Source organism: Salvelinus fontinalis, chromosome 18 (assembly GCF_029448725.1).
Source record: "Salvelinus fontinalis isolate EN_2023a chromosome 18, ASM2944872v1, whole genome shotgun sequence".
Lineage (NCBI taxonomy): Eukaryota > Metazoa > Chordata > Actinopteri > Salmoniformes > Salmonidae > Salvelinus > Salvelinus fontinalis.
This window is the reverse complement of record NC_074682.1, coordinates 45,041,530-45,067,830: the sequence shown is the minus strand read 5'-3', so window position 1 is coordinate 45,067,830 and position 26,301 is coordinate 45,041,530. Positions and strand designations below refer to the sequence as shown.

At 42.5% G+C, this 26,301-nt stretch overlaps 1 protein-coding gene across 1 annotated transcript in view; it reads left to right on the top strand.

Moving 5' to 3' along the window:
- Positions 1-26,301, top strand: part of LOC129815622 (plexin-A1-like) — a 474,873-nt gene that overhangs the window by 326,313 nt on the left and 122,259 nt on the right. Inside the window, exons 11-12 of the mRNA XM_055869594.1 lie at positions 11,785-11,881; positions 13,897-14,087. Of these exons, the coding sequence (XP_055725569.1) occupies positions 11,785-11,881; positions 13,897-14,087 (288 nt within the window). The remainder of the gene's footprint in view (positions 1-11,784; positions 11,882-13,896; positions 14,088-26,301) is intronic.

The window sequence follows — 26,301 nt, the reverse complement described above, 5'->3', positions numbered from 1 at the left end:
CTACTACTGTTCTGTTTCTGTGTCTAGTCTACTACTGTTCTGTTTCTGTGTCTAGTCTACTACTGTTCTGTTTCTGTTTCTAGTCTACTACTGTTCTGTTTCTGTATCTAGTCTACTACTGTTCTGTTTCTGTATCTAGTCTACTACTGTTCTGTTTCTGTATCTAGTCTACTACTGTTCTGTTTCTGTATCTAGTCTACTACTGTTATGTTTCTGTATCTAGTCTACTACTGTTCTGCTTCTGTGTCTAGTCTACTACTGTTCTGCTTCTGTGTCTAGTCTACTACTGTTCTGTGTCTAGTCTACTACTGTTCTGTTTCTATATCTAGTCTACTACTGTTCTGTTTCTGTGTCTAGTCTACTACTGTTCTGTTTCTGTGTCTAGTCTACTACTGTTCTGTTTCTGTTTCTAGTCTACTACTGTTCTGTTTCTGTATCTAGTCTACTACTGTTCTGCTACTGTAGCTAGTCTACTACTGTTCTGTTTCTGTATCTAGTCTACTACTGTTCTGCTTCTGTGTCTAGTCTACTACTGTTCTGCTTCTGTGTCTAGTCTACTACTGTTCTGTGTCTAGTCTACTACTGTTCTGTTTCTGTATCTAGTCTACTACTGTTCTGTTTCTGTGTCTAGTCTACTACTGTTCTGTTTCTGTGTCTAGTCTACTACTGTTCTGCTTCTGTATCTACTCTACTACTGTACTACTGTTCTGCTTCTGTATCTAGTCTACTACTGTTCTGCTTCTGTGTCTAGTCTACTACTGTTCTGCTTCTGTGTCTAGTCTACTACTGTTCTGTGTCTAGTCTACTACTGTTCTGTTTCTATATCTAGTCTACTACTGTTCTGTTTCTGTGTCTAGTCTACTACTGTTCTGTTTCTGTATCTAGTCTACTACTGTTCTGCTTCTGTATCTAGTCTACTACTGTTCTGCATCTGTATCTAGTCCACTACTGTTCTGTTTCTGTATCTAGTCTACTACTGTTCTGATTCTGTATCTAGTCTACTACTGTTCTGCTTCTGTATCTAGTCTACTACTGTTCTGCTACTGTAGCTAGTCTACTACTGTTATGTTTCTGTATCTAGTCTACTACTGTTCTGATTCTGTATCTAGTCTACTACTGTTCTGTTTCTGTATCTAGTCTACTAGTGTTCTGTTTCTGTGTCTAGTCTACTACTGTTCTGCATCTAGTCCACTACTGTTCTGTTTCTGTATCTAGTCTACTACTGTTCTGATTCTGTATCTAGTCTACTACTGTTCTGTTTCTGTATCTAGTCTACTAGTGTTCTGTTTCTGTGTCTAGTCTACTACTGTTCTGCATCTAGTCTACTACTGTTATGTTTCTGTATCTAGTCTACTACTGTTCTGCTTCTGTGTCTAGCCTACTACTGTTCTGCATCTAGTCTACTACTGTTCTGTTTCTGTATCTAGTCTACTACTGTTCTGTTTCTGTGTCTAGTCTACTACTGTTCTGTTTCTGTGTCTAGTCTACTACTGTTCTGCTTCTGTATCTACTCTACTACTGTTCTGCTTCTGTATCTAGTCTACTACTGTTCTGCATCTAGTCTACTACTGTTATGTTTCTGTATCTAGTCTACTACTGTTCTGCTTCTGTGTCTAGTCTACTACTGTTCTGCTTCTGTGTCTAGTCTACTACTGTTCTGTGTCTAGTCTACTACTGTTCTGTTTCTATATCTAGTCTACTACTGTTCTGTTTCTGTGTCTAGTCTACTACTGTTCTGTTTCTGTGTCTAGTCTACTACTGTTCTGTTTCTGTTTCTAGTCTACTACTGTTCTGTTTCTGTATCTAGTCTACTACTGTTCTGTTTCTGTATCTAGTCTACTACTGTTCTGTTTCTGTATCTAGTCTACTACTGTTCTGTTTCTGTATCTAGTCTACTACTGTTCTGTTTCTGTATCTAGTCTACTACTGTTCTGTTTCTGTGTCTAGTCTACTACTGTTCTGTTTCTGTGTCTAGTCTACTACTGTTCTGTTTCTGTGTCTAGTCTACTACTGTTCTGTTTCTGTGTCTAGTCTACTACTGTTCTGTTTCTGTATCTAGTCTACTACTGTTCTGTTTCTGTATCTAGTCTACTACTGTTCTGTTTCTGTGTCTAGTCTACTACTGTTCTGTGTCTAGTCTACTACTGTTATATTTCTGTATCTAGTCTACTACTGTTATTTTTCTGTATCTAGTCTACTACTGTTCTGCTTCTGTGTCTAGTTTACTACTGTTCTGATTCTGTATCTAGTCTACTACTGTTCTGTTTCTGTGTCTAGTCTACTATTGTTCTGTGTCTAGTTTACTACTGTTCTGTTTCTGGGTCTAGTCTACTACTGTTCTGCATCTAGTCTACTACTGTTATGTTTCTGTATCTAGTCTACTACTGTTCTGCTTCTGTGTCTAGTCTACTACTGTTCTGCTTCTGTGTCTAGTCTACTACTGTTCTGTATCTAGTCTACTACTGTTCTGTTTCTGTGTCTAGTCTACTACTGTTCTGTTTCTGTGTCTAGTCTACTACTGTCCTGCTTCTGTATCTACTCTACTACTGTTCTGCCTCTGTATCTAGTCCACTACTGTTCTTCATCTAGTCTACTACTGTTATGTTTCTGCATCTATTCTACTACTGTTATGTTTCTGTATCTAGTCTACTACTGTTCTGCTTCTGTGTCTAGTCTACTACTGTTCTGCTTCTGTGTCTAGTCTACTACTGTTCTGTTTCTGTATCTAGTCTACTACTGTTCTGTTTCTATATCTAGTCTACTACTGTTCTGCATCTAGTCTACTACTGTTCTGCTTCTGTGTCTAGTCTACTACTGTTATGTTTCTGTGTCTAGTCTACTACTGTTCTGTTTCTATATCTAGTCTACTACTGTTCTGTTTCTGTGTCTAGTCTACTACTGTTCTGTGTCTAGTCTATTACTGTTCTGCTTCTGTGTCTAGTCTACTACTGTTCTGTGTCTAGTCTACTACTGTTCTGTTTCTATATCTAGTCTACTACTGTTCTGTTTCTGTGTCTAGTCTACTACTGTTCTGTGTCTAGTCTACTACTGTTCTGTTTCTATATCTAGTCTACTACTGTTCTGTTTCTGTGTCTAGTCTACTACTGTTCTGTGTCTAGTCTACTACTGTTCTGCTTCTGTGTCTAGTCTACTACTGTTCTGTATCTAGTCTACTACTGTTATATTTCTGTATCTAGTCTACTACTGTTCTGTTTCTGTATCTAGTCTACTACTGTTCTGTTTCTGTATCTAGTCTACTACTGTTCTGTTTCCGTATCTAGTCTACTACTGTTCTGTTTCTGTGTCTAGTTTACTACTGTTCTGTTTCTGTGTCTAGTCTACTACTGTTCTGTTTCTGTGTCTAGTCTACTACTGTTCTGCTTCTGTGTCTAGTCTACTACTGTTCTGCTTCTGTGTCTAGTCTACTACTGTTCTGCTTCTGTGTCTAGTCTACTACTGTTCTGTTTCTGTGTCTAGTCTACTACTGTTCTGTTTCTGTATCTAGTCTACTACTGTTCTGTTTCTGTGTCTAGTCTACTACTGTTCTGTTTCTGTGTCTAGTCTACTACTGTTCTGCTTCTGTATCTAGTCTACTACTGTTCTGTTTCTGTATCTAGTCTACTACTGTTCTGTTTCTGTATCTTGTCTACTACTGTTCTGTGTCTGTGTCTAGTCTACTACTGTTCTGTTTCTGTATCTAGTCTACTACTGTTCTGCTTCTGTATCTAGTCTACTACTGTTCTGTGTCCAGTCTACTACTGTTATGTTTCTGTATCTAGTCTACTACTGTTCTCTTTCCTTATCTAGTTTACTACTGTTCTGTTTCTGTGTCTACTCTACTACTGTTCTGTTTCTGTGTCTAGTCTACTACTGTTCTGTTTCTGTATCTAGTCTACTACTGTTCTGTTTCTATATCTAGTCTACTACTGTTCTGTTTCTGTGTCTAGTCTACTACTGTTCTGTGTCTAGTCTACTACTGTTCTGTTTCTATATCTAGTCTACTACTGTTCTGTTTCTGTGTCTAGTCTACTACTGTTCTGTGTCTAGTCTACTACTGTTCTGCTTCTGTGTCTAGTCTACTACTGTTCTGTATCTAGTCTACTACTGTTATATTTCTGTATCTAGTCTACTACTGTTCTGTTTCTGTATCTAGTCTACTACTGTTCTGTTTCTGTATCTAGTCTACTACTGTTCTGTTTCCGTATCTAGTCTACTACTGTTCTGTTTCTGTGTCTAGTTTACTACTGTTCTGTTTCTGTGTCTAGTCTACTACTGTTCTGTTTCTGTGTCTAGTCTACTACTGTTCTGCTTCTGTGTCTAGTCTACTACTGTTCTGCTTCTGTGTCTAGTCTACTACTGTTCTGCTTCTGTGTCTAGTCTACTACTGTTCTGTTTCTGTGTCTAGTCTACTACTGTTCTGTTTCTGTATCTAGTCTACTACTGTTCTGTTTCTGTGTCTAGTCTACTACTGTTCTGTTTCTGTGTCTAGTCTACTACTGTTCTGCTTCTGTATCTAGTCTACTACTGTTCTGTTTCTGTATCTAGTCTACTACTGTTCTGTTTCTGTATCTTGTCTACTACTGTTCTGTGTCTGTGTCTAGTCTACTACTGTTCTGTTTCTGTATCTAGTCTACTACTGTTCTGCTTCTGTATCTAGTCTACTACTGTTCTGTGTCCAGTCTACTACTGTTATGTTTCTGTATCTAGTCTACTACTGTTCTCTTTCCTTATCTAGTTTACTACTGTTCTGTTTCTGTGTCTACTCTACTACTGTTCTGTTTCTGTGTCTAGTCTACTACTGTTCTGTTTCTGTATCTAGTCTACTACTGTTCTGTTTCTGTATCTAGTCTACTACTGTTCTGTTTCTGTGTCTAGTCTACTACTGTTCTACTTCTGTATCTAGTCTACTACTGTTCCGTGTCTAGTCTACTACTGTTCTGTTTCTGTATCTAGTCTACTACTGTTCTGTTTCTGTATCTAGTCTACTACTGTTCTGTTTCTGTGTCTAGTCTACTACTGTTCTGTGTCTAGTCTACTACTGTTCTGTTTCTGTATCTAGTTACTACTGTTCTGTTTCTATATCTAGTCTACTACTGTTCTGCTTCTGTGTCTAGTCTACTACTGTTCTGTATCTAGTCTACTACTGTTATATTTCTGTATCTAGTCTACTACTGTTCTGTTTCTGTATCTAGTCTACTACTGTTCTGTTTCTGTATCTAGTCTACTACTGTTCTGTTTCCGTATCTAGTCTACTACTGTTCTGTTTCTGTGTCTAGTTTACTACTGTTCTGTTTCTGTGTCTAGTCTACTACTGTTCTGTTTCTGTGTCTAGTCTACTACTGTTCTGCTTCTGTGTCTAGTCTACTACTGTTCTGCTTCTGTGTCTAGTCTACTACTGTTCTGTTTCTGTGTCTAGTCTACTACTGTTCTGTTTCTGTATCTAGTCTACTACTGTTCTGTTTCTGTATCTAGTCTACTACTGTTCTGTTTCTGTGTCTAGACTACTACTGTTCTGTTTCTGTATCTAGTCTACTACTGTTCTGCTTCTGTATCTAGTCTACTACTGTTCTGTATCTAGTCTACTACTGTTCTGTTTCTGTGTCTAGTCTACTACTGTTCTGTTTCTGTGTCTAGTCTACTACTGTTCTGTTTCTGTGTCTAGTCTACTACTGTTCTGTTTCTGTATCTAGTCTACTACTGTTCTGCTTCTGTGTCTAGTCTACTACTGTTCTGTATCTAGTCTACTACTGTTATATTTCTGTATCTAGTCTACTACTGTTATATTTCTGTATCTAGTCTACTACTGTTCTGTTTCTGTATCTAGTCTACTACTGTTCTGTTTCTGTATCTAGTCTACTACTGTTCTGTTTCCGTATCTAGTCTACTACTGTTCTGTTTCTGTGTCTAGTTTACTACTGTTCTGTTTCTGTGTCTAGTCTACTACTGTTCTGTTTCTGTGTCTAGTCTACTACTGTTCTGTTTCTGTGTCTAGTCTACTACTGTTCTGTTTCTGTGTCTAGTCTACTACTGTTCTGCTTCTGTATCTACTCTACTACTGTTCTGCTTCTGTATCTAGTCTACTACTGTTCTGCATCTAGTCTACTACTGTTATGTTTCTGTATCTAGTCTACTACTGTTCTGCTTCTGTGTCTAGTCTACTACTGTTCTGCTTCTGTGTCTAGTCTACTACTGTTCTGTGTCTAGTCTACTACTGTTCTGTTTCTATATCTAGTCTACTACTGTTCTGTTTCTGTGTCTAGTCTACTACTGTTCTGTTTCTGTGTCTAGTCTACTACTGTTCTGTTTCTGTTTCTAGTCTACTACTGTTCTGTTTCTGTATCTAGTCTACTACTGTTCTGTATCTAGTCTACTACTGTTCTGTTTCTGTATCTAGTCTACTACTGTTCTGTTTCTGTATCTAGTCTACTACTGTTCTGTTTCTGTATCTAGTCTACTACTGTTCTGTTTCTGTGTCTAGTCTACTACTGTTCTGTTTCTGTGTCTAGTCTACTACTGTTCTGTTTCTGTGTCTAGTCTACTACTGTTCTGTTTCTGTGTCTAGTCTACTACTGTTCTGTTTCTGTATCTAGTCTACTACTGTTCTGTTTCTGTGTCTAGTCTACTACTGTTCTGTTTCTGTATCTAGTCTACTACTGTTCTGCTTCTGTATCTAGTCTACTACTGTTCTGTTTCTGTATCTAGTCTACTACTGTTCTACTTCTGTATCTAGTCTACTACTGTTCTGTTTCTGTATCTAGTCTACTACTGTTCTGTTTCTGTATCTAGTCTACTACTTTTCTGTTTCTGTGTCTAGTCTACTACTGTTCTGTTTCTGTATCTAGTCTACTACTGTTCTGTTTCTGTATCTAGTCTACTACTGTTCTGTTTCTGTGTCTAGTCTGCTACTGTTCTGTTTCTGTATCTATTCTACTACTGTTCTGTTTCTGTGTCTAGTCTACTACTGTTCTGTGTCTAGTCTACTACTGTTCTGTTTCTATATCTAGTCTACTACTGTTCTGTTTCTGTGTCTAGTCTACTACTGTTCTGTTTCTGTATCTAGTCTACTACTGTTCTGTTTCTGTATCTAGTCTACTACTGTTCTGTTTCTGTATCTAGTCTACTACTGTTCTGTTTCTGTATCTAGTCTACTACTGTTCTGTTTCTGTATCTAGTCTACTACTGTTCTGTTTCTGTATCTTGTCTACTACTGTTCTGTTTCTGTATCTAGTCTACTACTGTTCTGTTTCTGTATCTAGTCTACTACTGTTCTGTTTCTGTGTCTAGTCTACTACTGTTCTACTTCTGTATCTAGTCTACTACTGTTCTGTTTCTGTATCTAGTCTACTACTGTTCTACTTCTGTATCTAGTCTACTACTGTTCTGTTTCTGTATCTAGTCTACTACTGTTCTGTTTCTGTATCTAGTCTACTACTGTTCTGTTTCTGTGTCTAGTCTACTACTGTTCTGTGTCTAGTCTACTACTGTTCTGTTTCTGTATCTAGTCTACTACTGTTCTGTTTCTGTATCTAGTCTACTACTGTTCTGTTTCTGTATCTAGTCTACTACTGTTCTGTTTCTGTGTCTAGTCTACTACTGTTCTGTTTCTGTATCTAGTCTACTACTGTTCTGTTTCTGTATCTAGTCTACTACTGTTCTGTTTCTGTGTCTAGTCTACTACTGTTCTGTTTCTGTATCTAGTCTACTACTGTTCTGTTTCTGTATCTAGTCTACTACTGTTCTGTGTCCAGTCTACTACTGTTATGTTTCTGTATCTAGTCTACTACTGTTCTCTTTCCTTATCTAGTCTACTACTGTTCTGTTTCTGTGTCTAGTCTACTACTGTTCTGTTTCTGTGTCTAGTCTACTACTGTTCTGTTTCTGTGTCTAGTCTACTAATGTTCTGTTTCTGTATCTAGTCTACTACTGTTCTGTTTATGTATCTAGTCTACTACTGTTCTGTTTCTGTATCTAGTCTACTACTGTTCTGTTTCTGTGTCTAGTCTACTACTGTTCTGTTTCTGTATCTACTCTACTACTGTTCTGTTTCTGTATCTAGTCTACTACTGTTCCGTGTCTAGTCTACTACTGTTCTGTTTCTGTATCTAGTCTACTACTGTTCTGTTTCTGTATCTAGTCTACTACTGTTCTGCATCTAGTCTACTACTGTTATGTTTCTGTATCTAGTCTACTACTGTTCTGTTTCTGTATCTAGTCTACTACTGTTCTGCATCTAGTCTACTACTGTTATGTTTCTGTTTCTAGTCTACTACTGTTCTGTTTCTGTATCTAGTCTACTACTGTTCTGCATCTAGTCTACTACTGTTCTGTTTCTGTATCTAGTCTACTACTGTTCTGCATCTAGTCTACTACTGTTATGTTTCTGTATCTAGTCTACTAGTGTTCTGTATCTGTATCTAGTCTACTACTGTTCTGTTTCTGTATCTAGTCTACTACTGTTCTGTTTCTGTGTCTAGTCTACTACTGTCCTGTATCTAGTCTACTACTGTTCTGTTTCTGTATCTAGTCTACTACTGTTCTGTTTCTGTGTCTAGTCTACTACTGTTCTGTATCTAGTCTACTACTGTTCTGTATCTAGTCTACTACTGTTCTGTTTCTGTATCTAGTCTACTACTGTTCTGCTTCTGTGCCTAATCTACTACTGTTCCGTTTCTGTATCTAGTCTACGACTGTTATGTGTCTAGTCTACAACTGTTCTGTTTCTGTGTCTAGTCTACTACTGTTCGGTATCTAGTCTACTACTGTTTTGTATCTAGTCTACTACTGTTCTGCTTCTGTATCTAGTCTACTACTGTTCTGTTTCTGTGTCTAGTCTACTACTGTTCTGTATCTAGTCTCCTACTGTTCTGTTTCTGGGTCTAGTCTACTACTGTTCTGCTTCTGTATCTAGTCTACTACTGTTCTGTTTCTGTATCTAGTCTGCTACTGTTCTGTTTCTGTATCTAGTCTACTACTGTTCTGTTTCTGTGTCTAGTCTACTACTCTTCTGTATCTAGTCAACTACTGTTCCATATCTAGTCTACTACTCTTCTGTATCTAGTCTACTACTGTTCTGTATCTAGTCTACTACTGTTCTGTATCTAGTCTACTACTGTTCTGTATCTAGTCTACTACTCTTCTGTATCTAGTCTACTACTGTTCTGTATCTAGTCTACTACTGTTCTGTATCTAGTCTACTACTGTTCTGTATCTAGTCTACTACTGTTCTGTATCTAGTCTACTACTCTTATGTATCTAGTCTACTACTGTTATGTATCTAGTCTAATACTGTTTCTGTATCTAGTCTACTACTGTTCTGTATCTAGTCTACTACTGTTCTGTATCTAGTCTACTACTGTTCTGTATCTAGTCTACTACTGTTATGTATCTAGTCTACTACTGTTATGTATCTAGTCTAATACTGTTTCTGTATCTAGTCTACTACTGTTCTGTATCTAGTCTACTACTGTTCTGTATCTAGTCTACTACTGTTCTGTATTTAGTCTACTACTGTTATGTATCTAGTCTACTACTGTTATGTATCTAGTCTACTACTGTTATGTATCTAGTCTAATACTGTTTCTGTATCTAGTCTAATACTGTTATGTATCTAGTCTATTACTGTTCTGTATCTAGTCTATTACTGTTCTGTATCTAGTCTATTACTGTTCTGTATCTAGTCTACTACTTTTATGTATCTAGTCTACTACTGTTCTGTATCTAGTCTACTACTGTTCTGTGTCTAGTCTACTACTGTTCTGTTTCTGTATCTAGTCTACTACTGTTCTGTATCTAGTCTACTACTGTTCTGTATCTAGTCTACTACTGTTCTGTATCTAGTCTACTACTGTTCTGTTTTCTGTCTCTTTTTCCTCTACTTCCTTTTCCTTTCCAGTCTGCTTCTTCCTTCATTCTATCTCTGTTAGAGCAAAAGGTGGGGCAAGTGGAGCTCTCTCCCTCTGACTCCATCTCTCTCACTCTCCGTGGTTCTGATTTTTGTGTGTGTGTTTCTGTGCGAGCAAGTAGAAAAAACATTTTGACTTACACCACATGTAGAGAAACACCAATGCCATCCTCTTCTTTCAGGTTGCCTAAACAGTCCATGACTGTCATACAGTATACACTTTTAGTTTTTGTTGTCCTAGTCTACCTGGCTAAAATGCCTGCTCGCTAGCCTAACTTCCTTTCATTGGCAACAACAGCTAGTTAACTTTCGCCTACTTACTACTTCTAGCTACATTTTGATCTTCGATCCTCTCAGGCCAGGGGCACAATGCATTAATGTATGGTTGGATCAGAATCTCCACTTTAATCTCTCTCTCTCTCTCTCTCTCTCTCTCTCTCTCTCTCTCTCTCTCTCTCTCTCTCTCTCTCTCTCTCTCTCTCTTTCTCTCTGTGAGTACCTCTCTCTCTGTGAGTACCTCTCTCTCTCTCTCACTCTCTCCTTACACTACCCTTTTATTTTACTTGTCTTAACCAGGGTGTCAAAACTCTGCTACATTACTGGATTCCATATAGAAGCTAACATACCTTACCACTGAAATCTCTAATACAGTACTGGAGTCCTTATAGAAGCTAACATACTTTACCACTGAAAAGTTTAATTAAAGTTGCATAAATGTTGGTGAGCATTGCATTCACCCTGAGTAAAGTTGCCCAATAAATATATAATGCCTTTTAAATACCGTAAGTAATATTTATCTCAAAAATATGCCTGGAAATGTTCAAGAAGTCCTTCAAGATCAGTCCAAAAGTATGACTTATTTTTTAAGTATGTCTGTGAATATTAATTAGATTTTAGAGTCTGTAGACAGAAAGAAAATTGTCCAATCACAATGTGGTGAATGAATGAACCAACCAATCATGTACCGTGACATTGCTGTGTGCATGCATCCTTATCTGCTGTATGCACGTTTCTGTGTCGTGTTTACTTTTACAGATTACATTTTTTTTGCAAGTCAGATAAGAGCAAATTCTTATTTACAATGACGGCCTACTATGTGATATTATGGCATATTATGTGAAATGACTGGACCGCAATGTTAAAATTAGTAAACCGAATGCCACTCTATAATTTTGCCGATAGTGGCAGATAGATGGATCGAATATGTTGTCTTGTGGTCAGAGGTCGTAGTTAGATGCTTACATGCCTTTTATCTGTTGCCCAGATTCTGTATTCACAAAGTGTCTTAGAGTAGGAGTTCCGATCTAGGATGTGTGCTTGAGAGAGACATGTTGAACAAGAAGGATTACTCCTATTAATCATCTACAATACTATTAAGAACGTGATTATTAAAAACATATCATGGCACTTGTTCTTGGATTTCCAGGCTGCCCTCTAACTCTATCCTATTAAATGAGGATGTATTTACTGAGAGAAACAAGAGACGGCCAAGTGTACTTCCATTATTAGTCCATTATTCTTGTGTGCTTTATATTCAAATGAGCCATGAACGATACGCGAATGTAAAACCTAGAAACGGATATTAGTGTAATTACTGTATAAAACTTGTTTTTAATTCATCAACTTTTCAGACAGCAAAAAAAAACAAATAATCCAAACAGAAATGAAGGCATCGCAATATTTCAGTTCAGTTCAAACTTTATTGTTCCCAAATGGAAATGTGTTTTCAGGCGATGTTCACATGATAAAAAATACACACCATAAACTGACAGCAACAACAATGGTTTGTCTTTCAGTTGAACATCAGGGGCATTTTAACAACATTATAACAAAATAACACCATTATAGTTTAACTTATCATTACTATGTTTCTATGGTTTCAGTATAACTATGAGGGTAATGACATCAGTGACCTGCCCGTGGACCTATCTGTGGTGTGGAACGGCAACTTTGTCATCGACAACCCCTTCAACATCCAAGGTAAGCACTAGGCTTTAGCTCACAGGGGTAAGCACTGTCTTGTTATACAGCAAATGGTTCAGTGAACCACACTCATATGATCTTTAGACTTGTGTTAGCTCCCCAAGCGAATGCCTGGGCTTTAGCTCAGAGGGTTAACACAGTCTTGTGGTATACCAGAATAATTTTCTATCACTTATTGTCACTACTTGCCTGATGTGTCGTGGGAGCTTCACTTAACCAAGGCACTCTAGCCACATGAGTAAACGGCCACAGAGAGGGCAGTAGCATGGAGATTGAGTTTTATGTAAGCTACCACTGCATGTTAAATCATTTATAGTGTGACCAAAACGGGCTAGGGAAAGCTAAGTCTGGAAGTGATATTCTGGCTTTGACAAGCTATATCGTTCAAGTATACTTTATAAATAGCTGGCTAAGTTTCTGCCATGGTAAAATACAACTGTGTGGATGGCAACTGTGTGGCTGGCAGGGGTATGTTGCATGTGTAAAATACAACTGTGTGGCTGGCAGGCGTATGTAGCATGTGTAAAATACAACCGTGTGGCTGGCAGGGGTATGTTTCATGTGTAAAATACAACTGTGTGGCTGGCAGGGGTATGTAGCATGTGTAAAATAAAACTGTGTGGCTGGCAGGGGTATGTTGCATGTGTAAAATACAACTGTGTGGCTGGCAAGGGTATGTAGCCTGTGTAAAATACAACTGTGTGGCTGGCAGGGGTATGTTGCATGTGTAAAATACAACTGTGTGGTTGGCAGGAGTATGTAGCATGTGTAAAATACAACTGTGTGGCTGGCAGGGGTATGTAGCATGTGTAAAATACAACTGTGTGGCTGGCAGGGGTATGTTGCATGTGTAAAATACAACTGTGTGGCTGGCAGGGGTATGTAGCATGTGTAAAATACAACTGTGTGGCTGGCAGGGGTATGTAGCATGTGTGAAATACAACTGTGTGGCTGGCAGGGGTATGTTGCATGTGTAAAATACAACTGTGTGGCTGGCAGGGGTATGTAGCATGTGTAAAATACAACTATGTGGCTGGCAGGGGTATGTAGCATGTGTAAAATACAACTGAAATAGCTGAATCCACTAAATTAAAGTATTGTTCACATACTTTTGTATATATAGTGTACACTGAGTGTACAAAACATTAGGAACACCTTCCTAGTATTGAGTTGCACCGCCTTTTTCCCTCAAAGGCCTCAGTTCATTGGGGCATGTTGACTCCAATGCTTCCCACAGTTGTCAAGTTGGCTGGATGTCCTTTGGTTGGTAGACCTTTCTTTATACACACGAGAAACTGTTGAGCGTGAAAAACCCAGCAGTGTTGCAGTTCTTGACACACCAAAACCGGTGTGCATGGCCCCCAACTACCATACCCTATTTAAAGGCACTTAAATATTTTGTCATGACAGTTCTCCCTCATTTGCACAGATACACATTCCATGTCTCAATTGCCCCAAGGCTTTGGGGGCTTCCGAGTGGCACATCGGTCTAAGGCACTGCATCTCAGTGCTAGAGGCGTCACTACAGACCCTGGTTCGATTCCAGGCTATATAACAACCGGCCATGATTGAGAGTCTCATAGGGCGGCGCACAACAGGCACAGCATCGTCCCGGTTAGGGTTTGGCCGGGGTAGGCCGTCATTGTAAATAAGAATTTGTTCTTAACTGACTAGCCAAGTTGAATAAATAAAGGCTTAAAAATCCTTCTTTAACCTGTCTCCTCCCCTTCATTTACACTGATTGAAGTGAATTTAACAAGTGACATCAATAAGGGATCATAGCTTTCAACTGGATTCACCTGGTCAGTCTGTCATAAAAATAGCAGGTGTTCCTAATGTTTTTACACTCAGTGTATATACTTTTCAAGTCTAAATAGGCTTATGTTTATCTCTTGTGACTTGTGTGTGAATAGGGTTGGATGTGTCATTTCACGCTTTCAGCATGTTAACAAAAAACTCTCTCCCATTCTCCCTCTTCCTTTTTTCTCCCTCTCCTCCCTCCCTCCCTCCAGCCCACCTGTACAAGTGCCCTGCTTTGAGGGACAGCTGTGGCATGTGTCTGAAGGCTGACCCCAGGTTTGAGTGTGGCTGGTGTGTCCAGGAGAAGAAGTGTTCTCTGAGGCAGGAGTGTGTCCCGCTGGAGAGTAGCTGGATGCATGCCACCACCGGCAACAGCCGCTGTGCCCACCCCAAGATCACCAAGGTACCGACGGAATGGGAAGGGTGATACTAGAGGAGGAATTTCTGTAGTAAGCTGAAGTGAGGTAGTTACGTTTTCTATTGGAGTGAAGTTTCAAAGTGAATTTAGATGAGGTATTGGAGTCATGTGGATGAGACTGGGACAGTAGGGCGGTAGAGGACATGGAGAGAGCTAGACACAACAGAGACTGTATTGTCTCACAGATGGGAAGGACAGAGGAGGCAGTCTACGGGAGGGACATCACTGAGATGACTGATGAAGGGAAGCTGTGTGTGTTTTTGTTTTACTATCATTGTGGGCAATGTTCCCGTGTGCAGCTCGCCAGCGGTCTAAGTCACTGCATCTCAGTGCTAGAGGAGTCACTACAGACACCCTGGTTCAAATCCAGGCTGTATCTCAGGATTAGACCCACACGTTGTATATTTGTTCATATCCTTTGCTAGTTAGTGAGTTATTAGCCCAGTTGTAGATCATTTGTAGTCAACAATGGGGGAGTGGTTGATTCCTACAAGAGCACAAAACGTGTACATTTCTAGACATCTTTGAAAGACAAGTCAATGAAATGTATAATTTATTTATTATTTATAAAGCCCTTTTTACATCAGCAGATGTCACAAAGTGCTATACAGAAACCCAGTCTAAAACAACCAAACAGCAAGCAATGCTGATGTAGAAGCACAGTGGCTAGGATAAACTCCCTAGAAATGCAAGGAACCTAGGAAAAAATCTAGAGAGGAACCAGGCTCTGAGGGGTGGCCAGACCTCTTCTAGCTGTGCCGGGTGGAGATTATAAGAGTAAATTGCCATTTAAGGCCAGATTGTTCTTCAAGATGTTCAAATGTTCATAGATGACCAGCAGGGTCAAATAATAATCACAGTGGTTATAGAGGGTGCAACAGGTCAGTACCTCAGGAGTAAATGTCAGTTGGTTTTCAGAACCGAGCATTCAAAGGTCGAGACAGCAGGTGTGGGAGAGTTTGAAAGAGAGTGAGTCGAAAACAGCAGGTCCGGGACAAGCTTGCACATCCAGTGAACAGGTCAGGGTTCCCTAGTCGCAGGCAGAACAGTTGAAACTGGAGCAGCAGCACGACCAGGTGGACTGGGAGTCATTAGGAGTCATCAGGCCAGGTAGTCCTGAGGCATCGTCATAGGGCTTAGGTCCTCCGGGAGGAGAAGGAGAGAGGGAGAGAGAATTAGAGGGGGCATACTTAAATTCACACAGGACACCAGATAAGACAGGAGAATTACACCAGATGTAACAGACTGACCCTAGCCCCCCCGGCACATAGACTATTGCAGCATAGATACAGGAGACTGAGACGGGTGGGTCGGGGGACACTATGGCCCCATCCGACGATACCCCCGGAGAGGGCCACAAGGCAGGATATAACCCCACCCACTTTGCCAAAGCATAGCCTCCACACCACTAGAGAGATACAGACCACCCACATACTACCCTTAGACAAGACTGAGTATAGCCCACAAAGATCTCCTCCACCTCACAAGCCAGAGGGGGCGCAAAACCGGACAGGAAGATCACGTCTGTGACCCACTCAAGTGACACACCCCTCTTAGGGACGACATGGAAGAGCGCTAGTAAGCCAGTTACTCAGCCCCCATAATAGGGTCAGAGGCAGAGAATCCCAGAGAGGGGAGCTGGCCAGGCAGAGACAGCAAGGGCAGTTCGTCACGGGCAGTCAGGTAAATTGTTTGTTTTTTTTGTCTTAAAGGGGCAGAGTTGTATTTTGAGGCAGACTTGAATAAGCTAAGTAGCCAATTGGCAGAGGATAGCATAATTTGTCTAATTCTCTGTCATAATGGTATGGGAATAGCAATGCATATTTTTTTTATAAAGTGGTTTCTTGCATCTAACAACACAACAACATGTTCAGTCACCTCCTTGTCTGAAGGACAAGTCGATAAAGAGGTTAATGTGAAGCCCTGCATGTTTTTTTTTTATCTCATGAAATGTAGGCCTACATTGAACAAGGCCTACATTGAACAAGGCCTACATTGAACACCACACATTGGCTGCTATTGTAGGCTGAATGATAGAACAGCAATTTCCATGGTAAAATGTTATGAGATCAATTTCCTCCATTGTTTCTGATGGTGGGCCACTCTGGTAGGCTTACATGATGATCAACTAGCCACAGAGCCTAGTTGACCACTGTCTGAAACTGTAACTTCAAGCGGTTACAGCCTCAGTGTTCACAGTAACACACACTGGAAGTTGCACAGAATTTAAACAATGTTCAAGTTTGAGCTCAGTAGACCAGAAATGTCATCTTTTATTTCAGCTTATGGAACATGGGGTCAACACTTTACATGTTGCCTTTCTTTTTTTGTTCAGTGTACTCAAGTGTTTCCTTTATTTTGGCAGTTACCTTTTTTTTTTTTATCTCTCTCTCTTTCTCTCTCCCTCCCTTTCTAATCCTTTTCTCCCTCTTTCTAATTGTCACACTGAGATGGAGAATATACAGTTTTTCATAAATTACATTTATATCCACTTTTTCATTTCAGTTTTCTACTACCTCCTTACTGAAATGTGTGAGCTAGTTCACTGCGGGGGGTGAAGGATCACGTCTCCTTTGCATTTCACTTAATTTCCTGTTTGACACAAGCCTCCTCAGTTTCTGAATGCTTAATGGAGATATTGGAATAATTGGGGCACTGGCACACAGATAGATCCGCTAGCTAATGCTCCCTCACTCGCTCATGCTGCACTTATCTCTTTGAAACAAGCGCACAAAGGCAATTGGTTGGTGTGTGTGGGTTGGAGGGAAGTGTGTGTGTGTGTGTGTGTGTGTGTGTGTGTGTGTGTGTGTGTGTGTGTGTGTGTGTGTGTGTGTGTGTGTGTGGGTGGGAGGGAAGTATATGTGGGGGGGGGGGGGGGGGGGGGGATCTAAGGAGTGGGGGGATCTAAGGAGTGGGGCTAAAGCTTGGCCTGAGGGCAAGATGTTGGTGGCACAAACAGAACACGGTGAAAAAGCAGACATACAGTATAAGAGCTTAAAATATAGAGGTGGCAGAAAAGAGGGTTTGGAAAGCAAGAAAGCAAGTGAAAAGAGAGATGGAGGAATGGGAGTGTCTTAACAGTGAGACACAAGGGAAAAAACAAATGAGCATCCACCTAATACGATCACAATGTTGCCTCGACGTTGCTACAACATTGCCATATTATTTTCCTCTGACATTAACATTACGGGAACATTGGACAGTGGACAAATTACCAACTGAAAACCTCTCATCTTTCCTTGAAACTATCAGTCTGGGTTGTTCCCTTTTTGGTAGTGTAACATTTCACATTTTAACATTCTTTCATAGAGAGCACTTGTTCAACTTAAAAATAATAAAACCATGTTTTCCCATCTCAAGAGTTTAAATTCAAAACTGTCTATAGTAGGTGCCAAATTAGGTAACCTAGAAGGTCTTCCTAGAAGTCACAGAGTGACAGGGATTCAAGGTATGGAGATTGAGAGGCATTTCATGCTATTTCTCCCTGTAAACTCTGTTCACTTGGATACATTACAGTACTGAGCGGTAGGGTACTACATTGTTAGCCTGTAATAATGCTAGTTCTACACTAAGTGCACTAGCCGCTGTGTGGCCCTTTATTACCTTCCGGATTAACCGTTCATTTCATTGGGACGACTGGAATTGAGAGGCATTTCATTCTTTTTCTCCCTGCAAACTTGCCCAGTTTGACATTGTGCAATATTGAGCAGCATTGTTAGCCTGTCCAAGTGACACAACGCTGTCCTAATATGGACACTGTAATCCTGTAATATTTAATTAGTCATGCTCTCTCTCGTCCGGAGTGGGGCACACTAAACAGACATTGCATCTTAATTATGGGTAATAAACCCCCTGTCCCTGCTGTGGCTCTCTCTGTCTCTCTCACACTGTCTTTCTCTGTCTCTCTCGCTCTTTCTGTGTGTGTGTGTGTTTACATGTTTGTGTTTTCACTCTGTACATTTTTTGGGGTTTGTATCCGACATCATTCACTAGATTAACTAATCTTGCATTCACAAACAAAAACAGCTGACTCCCTTATGACTTATCCCCACAATAACAACACACACACAGACAGACAGATAGACACACAGACAGACGAACGGACGGACAGACAGACAGACGGACAGACCCTTTGTGTGTGTTAGGGTTGTGGTTAATCCCACAAATGCAATTCTAATTCAATTCCCTCAAATCAAATGTATTTATAAAGCCCTTCTTACATCAACTGATATATCAAAGTGCTGTACAGAAACCCAGCCTAAAACCCCAAACAGCAAGCAATGCAGGTGTAGAAGCACAGTGGCTAGGAAAAACTCCCAAGAAAGGCCAGAACCTAGGAAGAAACCTAGAGAGGAACCAGGCTATGAGGGGTGGCCAGTCCTCTTCTGGCTGTGCCGGGTGGAGATTATAACAGAACATGGCCAAGATGTTCAAATGTTCAAAGATGACCAGCAGGTTAAAAAATAATAATCATAGTGATTGTCGAGGGTGCAACAGGTCAGCACCTCAGGAGTAAATGTCAGATGGCCTTTCATAGCCGATCATTCAGATTATCTCTACCGTTCCTGCTGTCACTAGAGAATTGAAAACAGCAGGTCTGGGACAGGTAGCACGTCCGGTGAACAGGTCAGGGTTCCATAGCCGCAGGCAGAACAGTTGAACCCGGAGAAGCATCACGGCCAGGTGGACTGGGGACAGCAAGGAGTCATCAGGCCAGTTAGTCCTGAGGCATGGTCCTAGGGCTCAGGTCTTCCGAGAGAGAGAAATAAAGAGAGAATTAGAGAGAGCATACTTAAATTCACACAGGACACCCTGTAAATTTCTCTCCCTGTAAATTCCATTGAATTCAATTTCCAGGTCAGTCTTTGAAATCAAAGATGATTAAATTCCTCTCAATCCAAATGTTAGGGAAATTCCAAGAATTATATTACAATTATTATCACCAACATTTCCACTTTGGATTTCAATTCCCTCAGGCTGATCATATCACAAGTTGAAATGATTCAACACATCCTGAAGTAATTTTTTTGTACTTAAAGCATACATTCCATTAACTGGGAAATGTGCAAATATTGAATTCCAATCCAAACAGTCTAATTCCAATTCCATAATTTAAAGGTTGTTGAAATTCTAATTGAATTCAATTTAAATTCTCCACTTCATGAGTCAAATTGGGATGGACCCCAACCCGTGTGTCTGTGTTCTTTCTCTGTTGGAACTGGTCGTTGTAAAAGGCTATTGATTTCCTTGCCCTCCCCTATGTATTGATAAGCTGCAAAATTGTCTATTTATGGAAATGGTGGCTTAAGCACTCTATTTCTCCGCCTCTCTCTCTCTCTCTCTCTCTCTCTCTCTCTCTCTCTCTCTCTCTCTCTCTCTCTCTCTCTCTCTCTCTCTCTCTCTCTCTCTCTCTCTCTCTCTCTCTCTCTCTCTCTCTCTCTCTCTCTCTCTCTCTCTCTTTCTTTCTCTCTTTCTCTCTCTCTCTCTCTCTCTCTCTCTCTTTCTCTCTCTCTCTTTCTCTCTCTCTCTCTCTCTCTCTCTCTCTCTCTCTCTCTCTCTCTCTCTCTCTCTCTCTCTCTCTCTCTCTCTCTCTCTCTCTGCTGATACTGGGAAGAAAAATAGTCCTTCCATAGTGCATCGACCTAGCTACAGCGATGCACCACACCACCCATGTTACAGCACTGACCACATCACCCAGGTTACAACACTGACCACATCACCCAGGTTACAACACTGACCACACCACCCAGGTCACATCACTGACCACACCACCAATGTTACAGTACTGAACACACCACCCAGGTTACAGCATTGACCACACCACCCAGGTTACAGCACTGACTCAACCACCCAGGTTACAGTACTGCCTACACCATCCATGTTACAGTACTGACTACACCACCCAGGTTACAGTACTGCCTACACCACCCAGTTTACAGTACTGACTACACCACCCATGTTACAGCACTGACCACACCACCCATGTTACAGCACTGACAACACCACCCATGTTACAGCACTGCCTACACCACCCATGTTACAGCACTGTCTACACCAACCATGTTACAGCACTGACTACACCACCCAGGTTACAGTACTGACCACACCACCCAGGTTACAGCACTGACTCAACCACCCAGGTTACAGCACTGACTACACCACCCAGGTTACAGTACTGCCTACACCACCCAGATTACAGTACTGCCTACACCACCCATATTACAGTACTGTCTACACCACCCAGGTTGCAGTACTGCCCACACCACCCGGGTTACAGTACTGACTACACCACCCGGGTTACAGTACTGACTACACCACCCGGGTTACAGTACTGACTACACCACCCAGGTTACAGTACTGCCTACACCACCCAGGCTACAGTACTGCCTACACCACCCATGTTACAGTACTGACTACACCACCCAGGTTACAGCACTGACTACACCACCCAGGTTGCAGTACTGACTCCACCACCCAGGTTACAGCACTGACCCAACCACCCAGGTTACAGCACTGACCACACCACCCAGGTTACAGCACTGACCACACCACCCAGGTTACAGCACTGACCACACCACCCAGGTTACAGCACTGACCACACCACCCAGGTTACAGCACTGACCACACCACCCAGGTTACAGCACTGACCACACCACCCAGGCTACAGCACTGACTACACCACCCAGGTTACAGCACTGACCACACCACCCAGGTTACAGCACTGACCACACCACCCAGGTTACAGCACTGACTCAACCACCCAGGTTACAGTACTGAACACACCACCCAGGTTACAGCACTGACCACACCACCCAGGTTACAGCACTGACAACACCACCCAGGTTACAGCACTGACCACACCATCCGTGTTACAGCACTGACTCAACCACCCAGGTTACAGTACTGAACACACCACCCAGGTTACAGCACTGACCACACCACCCAGGTTACAGCACTGACACCACCACCCAGGTTACAGCACTGACCACACCACCCGTGTTACAGCACTGACCACACCACCCAGGTTACAGCACTGACCACACCACCCAGGTTACAGCACTGACTCAACCACCCAGGTTACAGTACTGAACACACCACCCAGGTTACAGCACTGACCACGCCACCCAGGTTACAGCACTGACAACACCACCCAGGTTACAGCACTGACCACACCACCCGTGTTACAGCACTGACTCAACCACCCAGGTTACAGTACTGAACACACCACCCAGGTTACAGCACTGACCACACCACCCAGGTTACAGCACTGACAACACCACCCAGGTTACAGCACTGACCACACCACCCGTGTTACAGCACTGACCACACCACCCAGGTTACAGCACTGACAACACCACCCAGGTTACAGCACTGACCACACCACCCGTGTTACAGCACTGACCACACCACCCAGGTTACAGCACTGACCACACCACCCAGGTTACAGCACTGACCACACCACCCAGGTTACAGCACTGACTCAACCACCCAGGTTACAGTACTGAACACACCACCCAGGTTACAGCACTGACCACGCCACCCAGGTTACAGCACTGACAACACCACCCAGGTTACAGCACTGACCACACCACCCGTGTTACAGCACTGACTCAACCACCCAGGTTACAGTACTGAACACACCACCCAGGTTACAGCACTGACCACACCACCCAGGTTACAGCACTGACAACACCACCCAGGTTACAGCACTGACCACACCACCCGTGTTACAGCACTGACCACACCACCCAGGTTACAGCACTGACAACACCACCCAGGTTACAGCACTGACCACACCACCCGTGTTACAGCACTGACCACACCACCCAGGTTACAGCACTGACCACACCACCCAGGTTACAGCACTGACCACACCACCCAGGCTACAGCACTGACTACACCACCCAGGTTACAGCACTGACCACACCACCCGTGTTACAGCACTGACCACACCACCCAGGTTACAGCACTGACCACACCACCCAGGTTACAGCACTGACAACACCACCCAGGTTACAGCACTGACCACACCACCCAGGTTACAGCACTGACTCAACCACCCAGGTTACAGTACTGAACACACCACCCAGGTTACAGCACTGACCACACCACCCAGGCTACAGCACTGACTACACCACCCAGGTTACAGCACTGACCACACCACCCAGGTTACAGCACTGACCACACCACCGAGGTTACAGCACTGACTCAACCACCCAGGTTACAGTACTGAACACACCACCCAGGTTACAGCACTGACCACACCACCCAGGTTACAGCACTGACAACACCACCCAGGTTACAGCACTGACCACACCACCCGTGTTACAGCACTGACTCAACCACCCAGGTTACAGTACTGAACACACCACCCAGGTTACAGCACTGACCACACCACCCAGGTTACAGCACTGACAACACCACCCAGGTTACAGCACTGACCACACCACCCGTGTTACAGCACTGACCACACCACCCAGGTTATAGCACTGACCACACCACCCAGGTTACAGCACTGACTCAACCACCCAGGTTACAGTACTGAACACACCACCCAGGTTACAGCACTGACCACACCACCCAGGTTACAGCACTGACAACACCACCCAGGTTACAGCACTGACCACACCACCCGTGTTACAGCACTGACTCAACCACCCAGGTTACAGTACTGAACACACCACCCAGGTTACAGCACTGACCACACCACCCAGGTTACAGCACTGACAACACCACCCAGGTTACAGCACTGACCACACCACCCGTGTTACAGCACTGACCACACCACCCAGGTTACAGCACTGACAACACCACCCAGGTTACAGCACTGACCACACCACCCGTGTTACAGCACTGACCACACCACCCAGGTTACAGCACTGACCACACCACCCGTGTTACAGCACTGACTCAACCACCCAGGTTACAGTACTGAACACACCACCCAGGTTACAGCACTGACCACACCACCCAGGTTACAGCACTGACCACACCACCCAGGTTACAGCACTGACCACACCACCCGTGTTACAGCACTGACCACACCACCCAGGTTACAGCACTGACCACACCACCCAGGTTACAGCACTGACTCAACCACCCAGGTTACAGCACTGACCACACCACCCAGGTTACAGCACTGACCACACCACCCAGGTTACAGCACTGACCACACCACCCAGGTTACAGCACTGACTCAACCACCCAGGTTACAGCACTGACCACACCACCCAGGTTACAGCACTGACCACACCACCCAGGTTACAGCACTGACCACACCACCCAGGTTACAGCACTGACCACACCACCCGTGTTACAGCACTGACCACACCACCCAGGTTACAGCACTGACCACACCACCCAGGTTACAGCACTGACCACACCACCCAGGTTACAGCACTGACCACACCACCCAGGTTACAGCACTGACCACACCACCCAGGTTACAGCACTGACCACACCACCCAGGTTACAGCACTGACCACACCACCCAGGTTACAGCACTGACCACACCACCCGTGTTACAGCACTGACCACACCACCCAGGTTACAGCACTGACCACACCACCCAGGTTACAGCACTGACCACACCACCCAGGTTACAGCACTGACCACACCACCCAGGTTACAGCACTGACCACACCACCCAGGTTACAGCACTGACCACACCACCCAGGTTACAGCACTGACCACACCACCCAGGCTACAGCACTGACCACACCACCCAGGTTACAGCACTGACTCAACCACCCAGGTTACAGCACTGACCACACCACCCAGGTTACAGCACTGACCACACCACCCAGGTTACAGCACTGACTCAACCACCCAGGTTACAGCACTGACCACACCACCCAGGTTACAGCACTGACCACACCACCCAGGTTACAGCACTGACCACACCACCCAGGTTACAGCACTGACCACACCACCCAGGTTACAGCACTGACCACACCACCCAGGTTACAGCACTGACCACACCACCCGTGTTACAGCACTGACCACACCACCCAGGTTACAGCATTGACCACACCACCCAGGTTACAGCACTGACCACACCACCCAGGTTACAGCACTGAAAAACAAAGAACCTCCATCTTGCATTTTGATATTAACGGCAACATGATTCCTTTTTTTTGTATTGAAGCATGCAATTGCAGAGTAGCAGCAGTGTTACAAATTGAACATTATTCAGTTGACCTGAACTAGTGTTTCTCTGTGAATTGTTTCTAAATCGACCATGATCAGTTTGCAACACTCCACTGTTATATAGACTCTGTAGGCTTGTTTCCAGAATATTTCATCTCTGTCTGATATTGCAATTAAAGTCTAGTTCTTTGACCAAATCCATCATGTTCTTACATTTCAAGTAGATCCCATCTTATTACTTCATGTAAAATATGCATTATGTATGCCAGGTATGAATTCATACATAAATTCATATGACTGAATATGTCCAACTCTTTAGACTCATTGGCGCAAATGCTTTTATATGACCATATCTTATGACTTCATTGTCCCATTGTTATGACTAGATATATGCTAATTCACATGACACACACACACACACCTTCTTCTTTGTCTGCAAACGTAACTCAGAGGTCATTTCACCCCCCTCTATCCCCCTCTCCAGCTCTGAATATATTCTCTCTCCATTGTAGATGTTCCCTTTAATTTTGGTGATAAGACCCTTGACCAGCTCCACTGTGTTCATCTTAGATTCAGCTCTCTCCTCTCAGACTCTTTCTTACCAGATGCTATCTCCAGACCAGACCCACTGCACACAGTGACAACAATAGGCCCCACATAAAGAGCATGGCACAGTAAAAATGCACTCTCTCCTTTTCCTTTTTTCTTTCTCTCTCTACTCTGTTTTCTCCTCTTTTTTCTGCCACTCTATCGCTCTTTCTCTCTCTCTGACTCTCTGCCTCCTCTCTGTGGATCGATAAGTAATGTGTGACGAATAAGCGTAGTGTTTTGCATGGTCTTTGTCTTTTTCTGCTTTGTACGTTTGCTAATACACATGACGCATACCCACTTATTTGATAATACACTTGACGCATAGCAATGTTATTTGATAATACACATGACGCATACCAATCTTATTTGATAATACATGTGACGCATACCAATGTTATTTGATAATACACTTGACACATGCCCATTTTATTTGATAATACACATGACGCATGCCCATTTTATTTGATAATGCACTTGACGCATAGCAATGTTATTTGATAATGCACGTGACACATATCCAGGTTATTTGATAATACAAGTGACACATATCCAGGTTATTTGATAATGCACGTGACACATATCCAGGTTATTTGATAATGCACGTGACACATATCCAGGTTATTTGATAATGCACGTGACACATATCCAGGTTATTTGATAATGCACGTGACACATATCCAGGTTATTTGATAATGCACGTGACACATATCCAGGTTATTTGATAATGCACGTGACACATATCCAGGTTATTTGATAATGCACGTGACGCATAGCAATGTTATTTGATAATGCACATGACACATATCCAGGTTATTTGATAATGCACATGACACATATCCAGGTTATTTGATAATGCACGTGACACATATCCAGGTTATTTGATAATGCACATGACACATATCCAGGTTATTTGATAATGCACGTGACACATATCCAGGTTATTTGATAATGCATGTGACGCATGGCAATGTTATTTGATAATGCACGTGACACATATCCAGGTTATTTGATAATGCACGTGACACATATCCAGGTTATTTGATAATGCACGTGACACATATCCAGGTTATTTGATAATGCACGTGACACATATCCAGGTTATTTGATAATGCACGTGACACATATCCAGGTTATTTGATAATGCACATGACACATATCCAGGTTATTTGATAATGCACGTGACACATATCCAGGTTATTTGATAATGCATGTGACACATATCCAGGTTATTTGATAATGCACGTGACACATATCCAGGTTATTTGATAATGCACGTGACACATATCCAGGTTATTTGATAATGCACGTGACACATATCCAGGTTATTTGATAATACATGTGACGCATAGCAATGTTATTTGATAATGCACGTGACACATATCCAGGTTATTTGATAATGCACATGACACATATCCAGGTTATTTGATAATGCACGTGACACATATCCAGGTTATTTGAT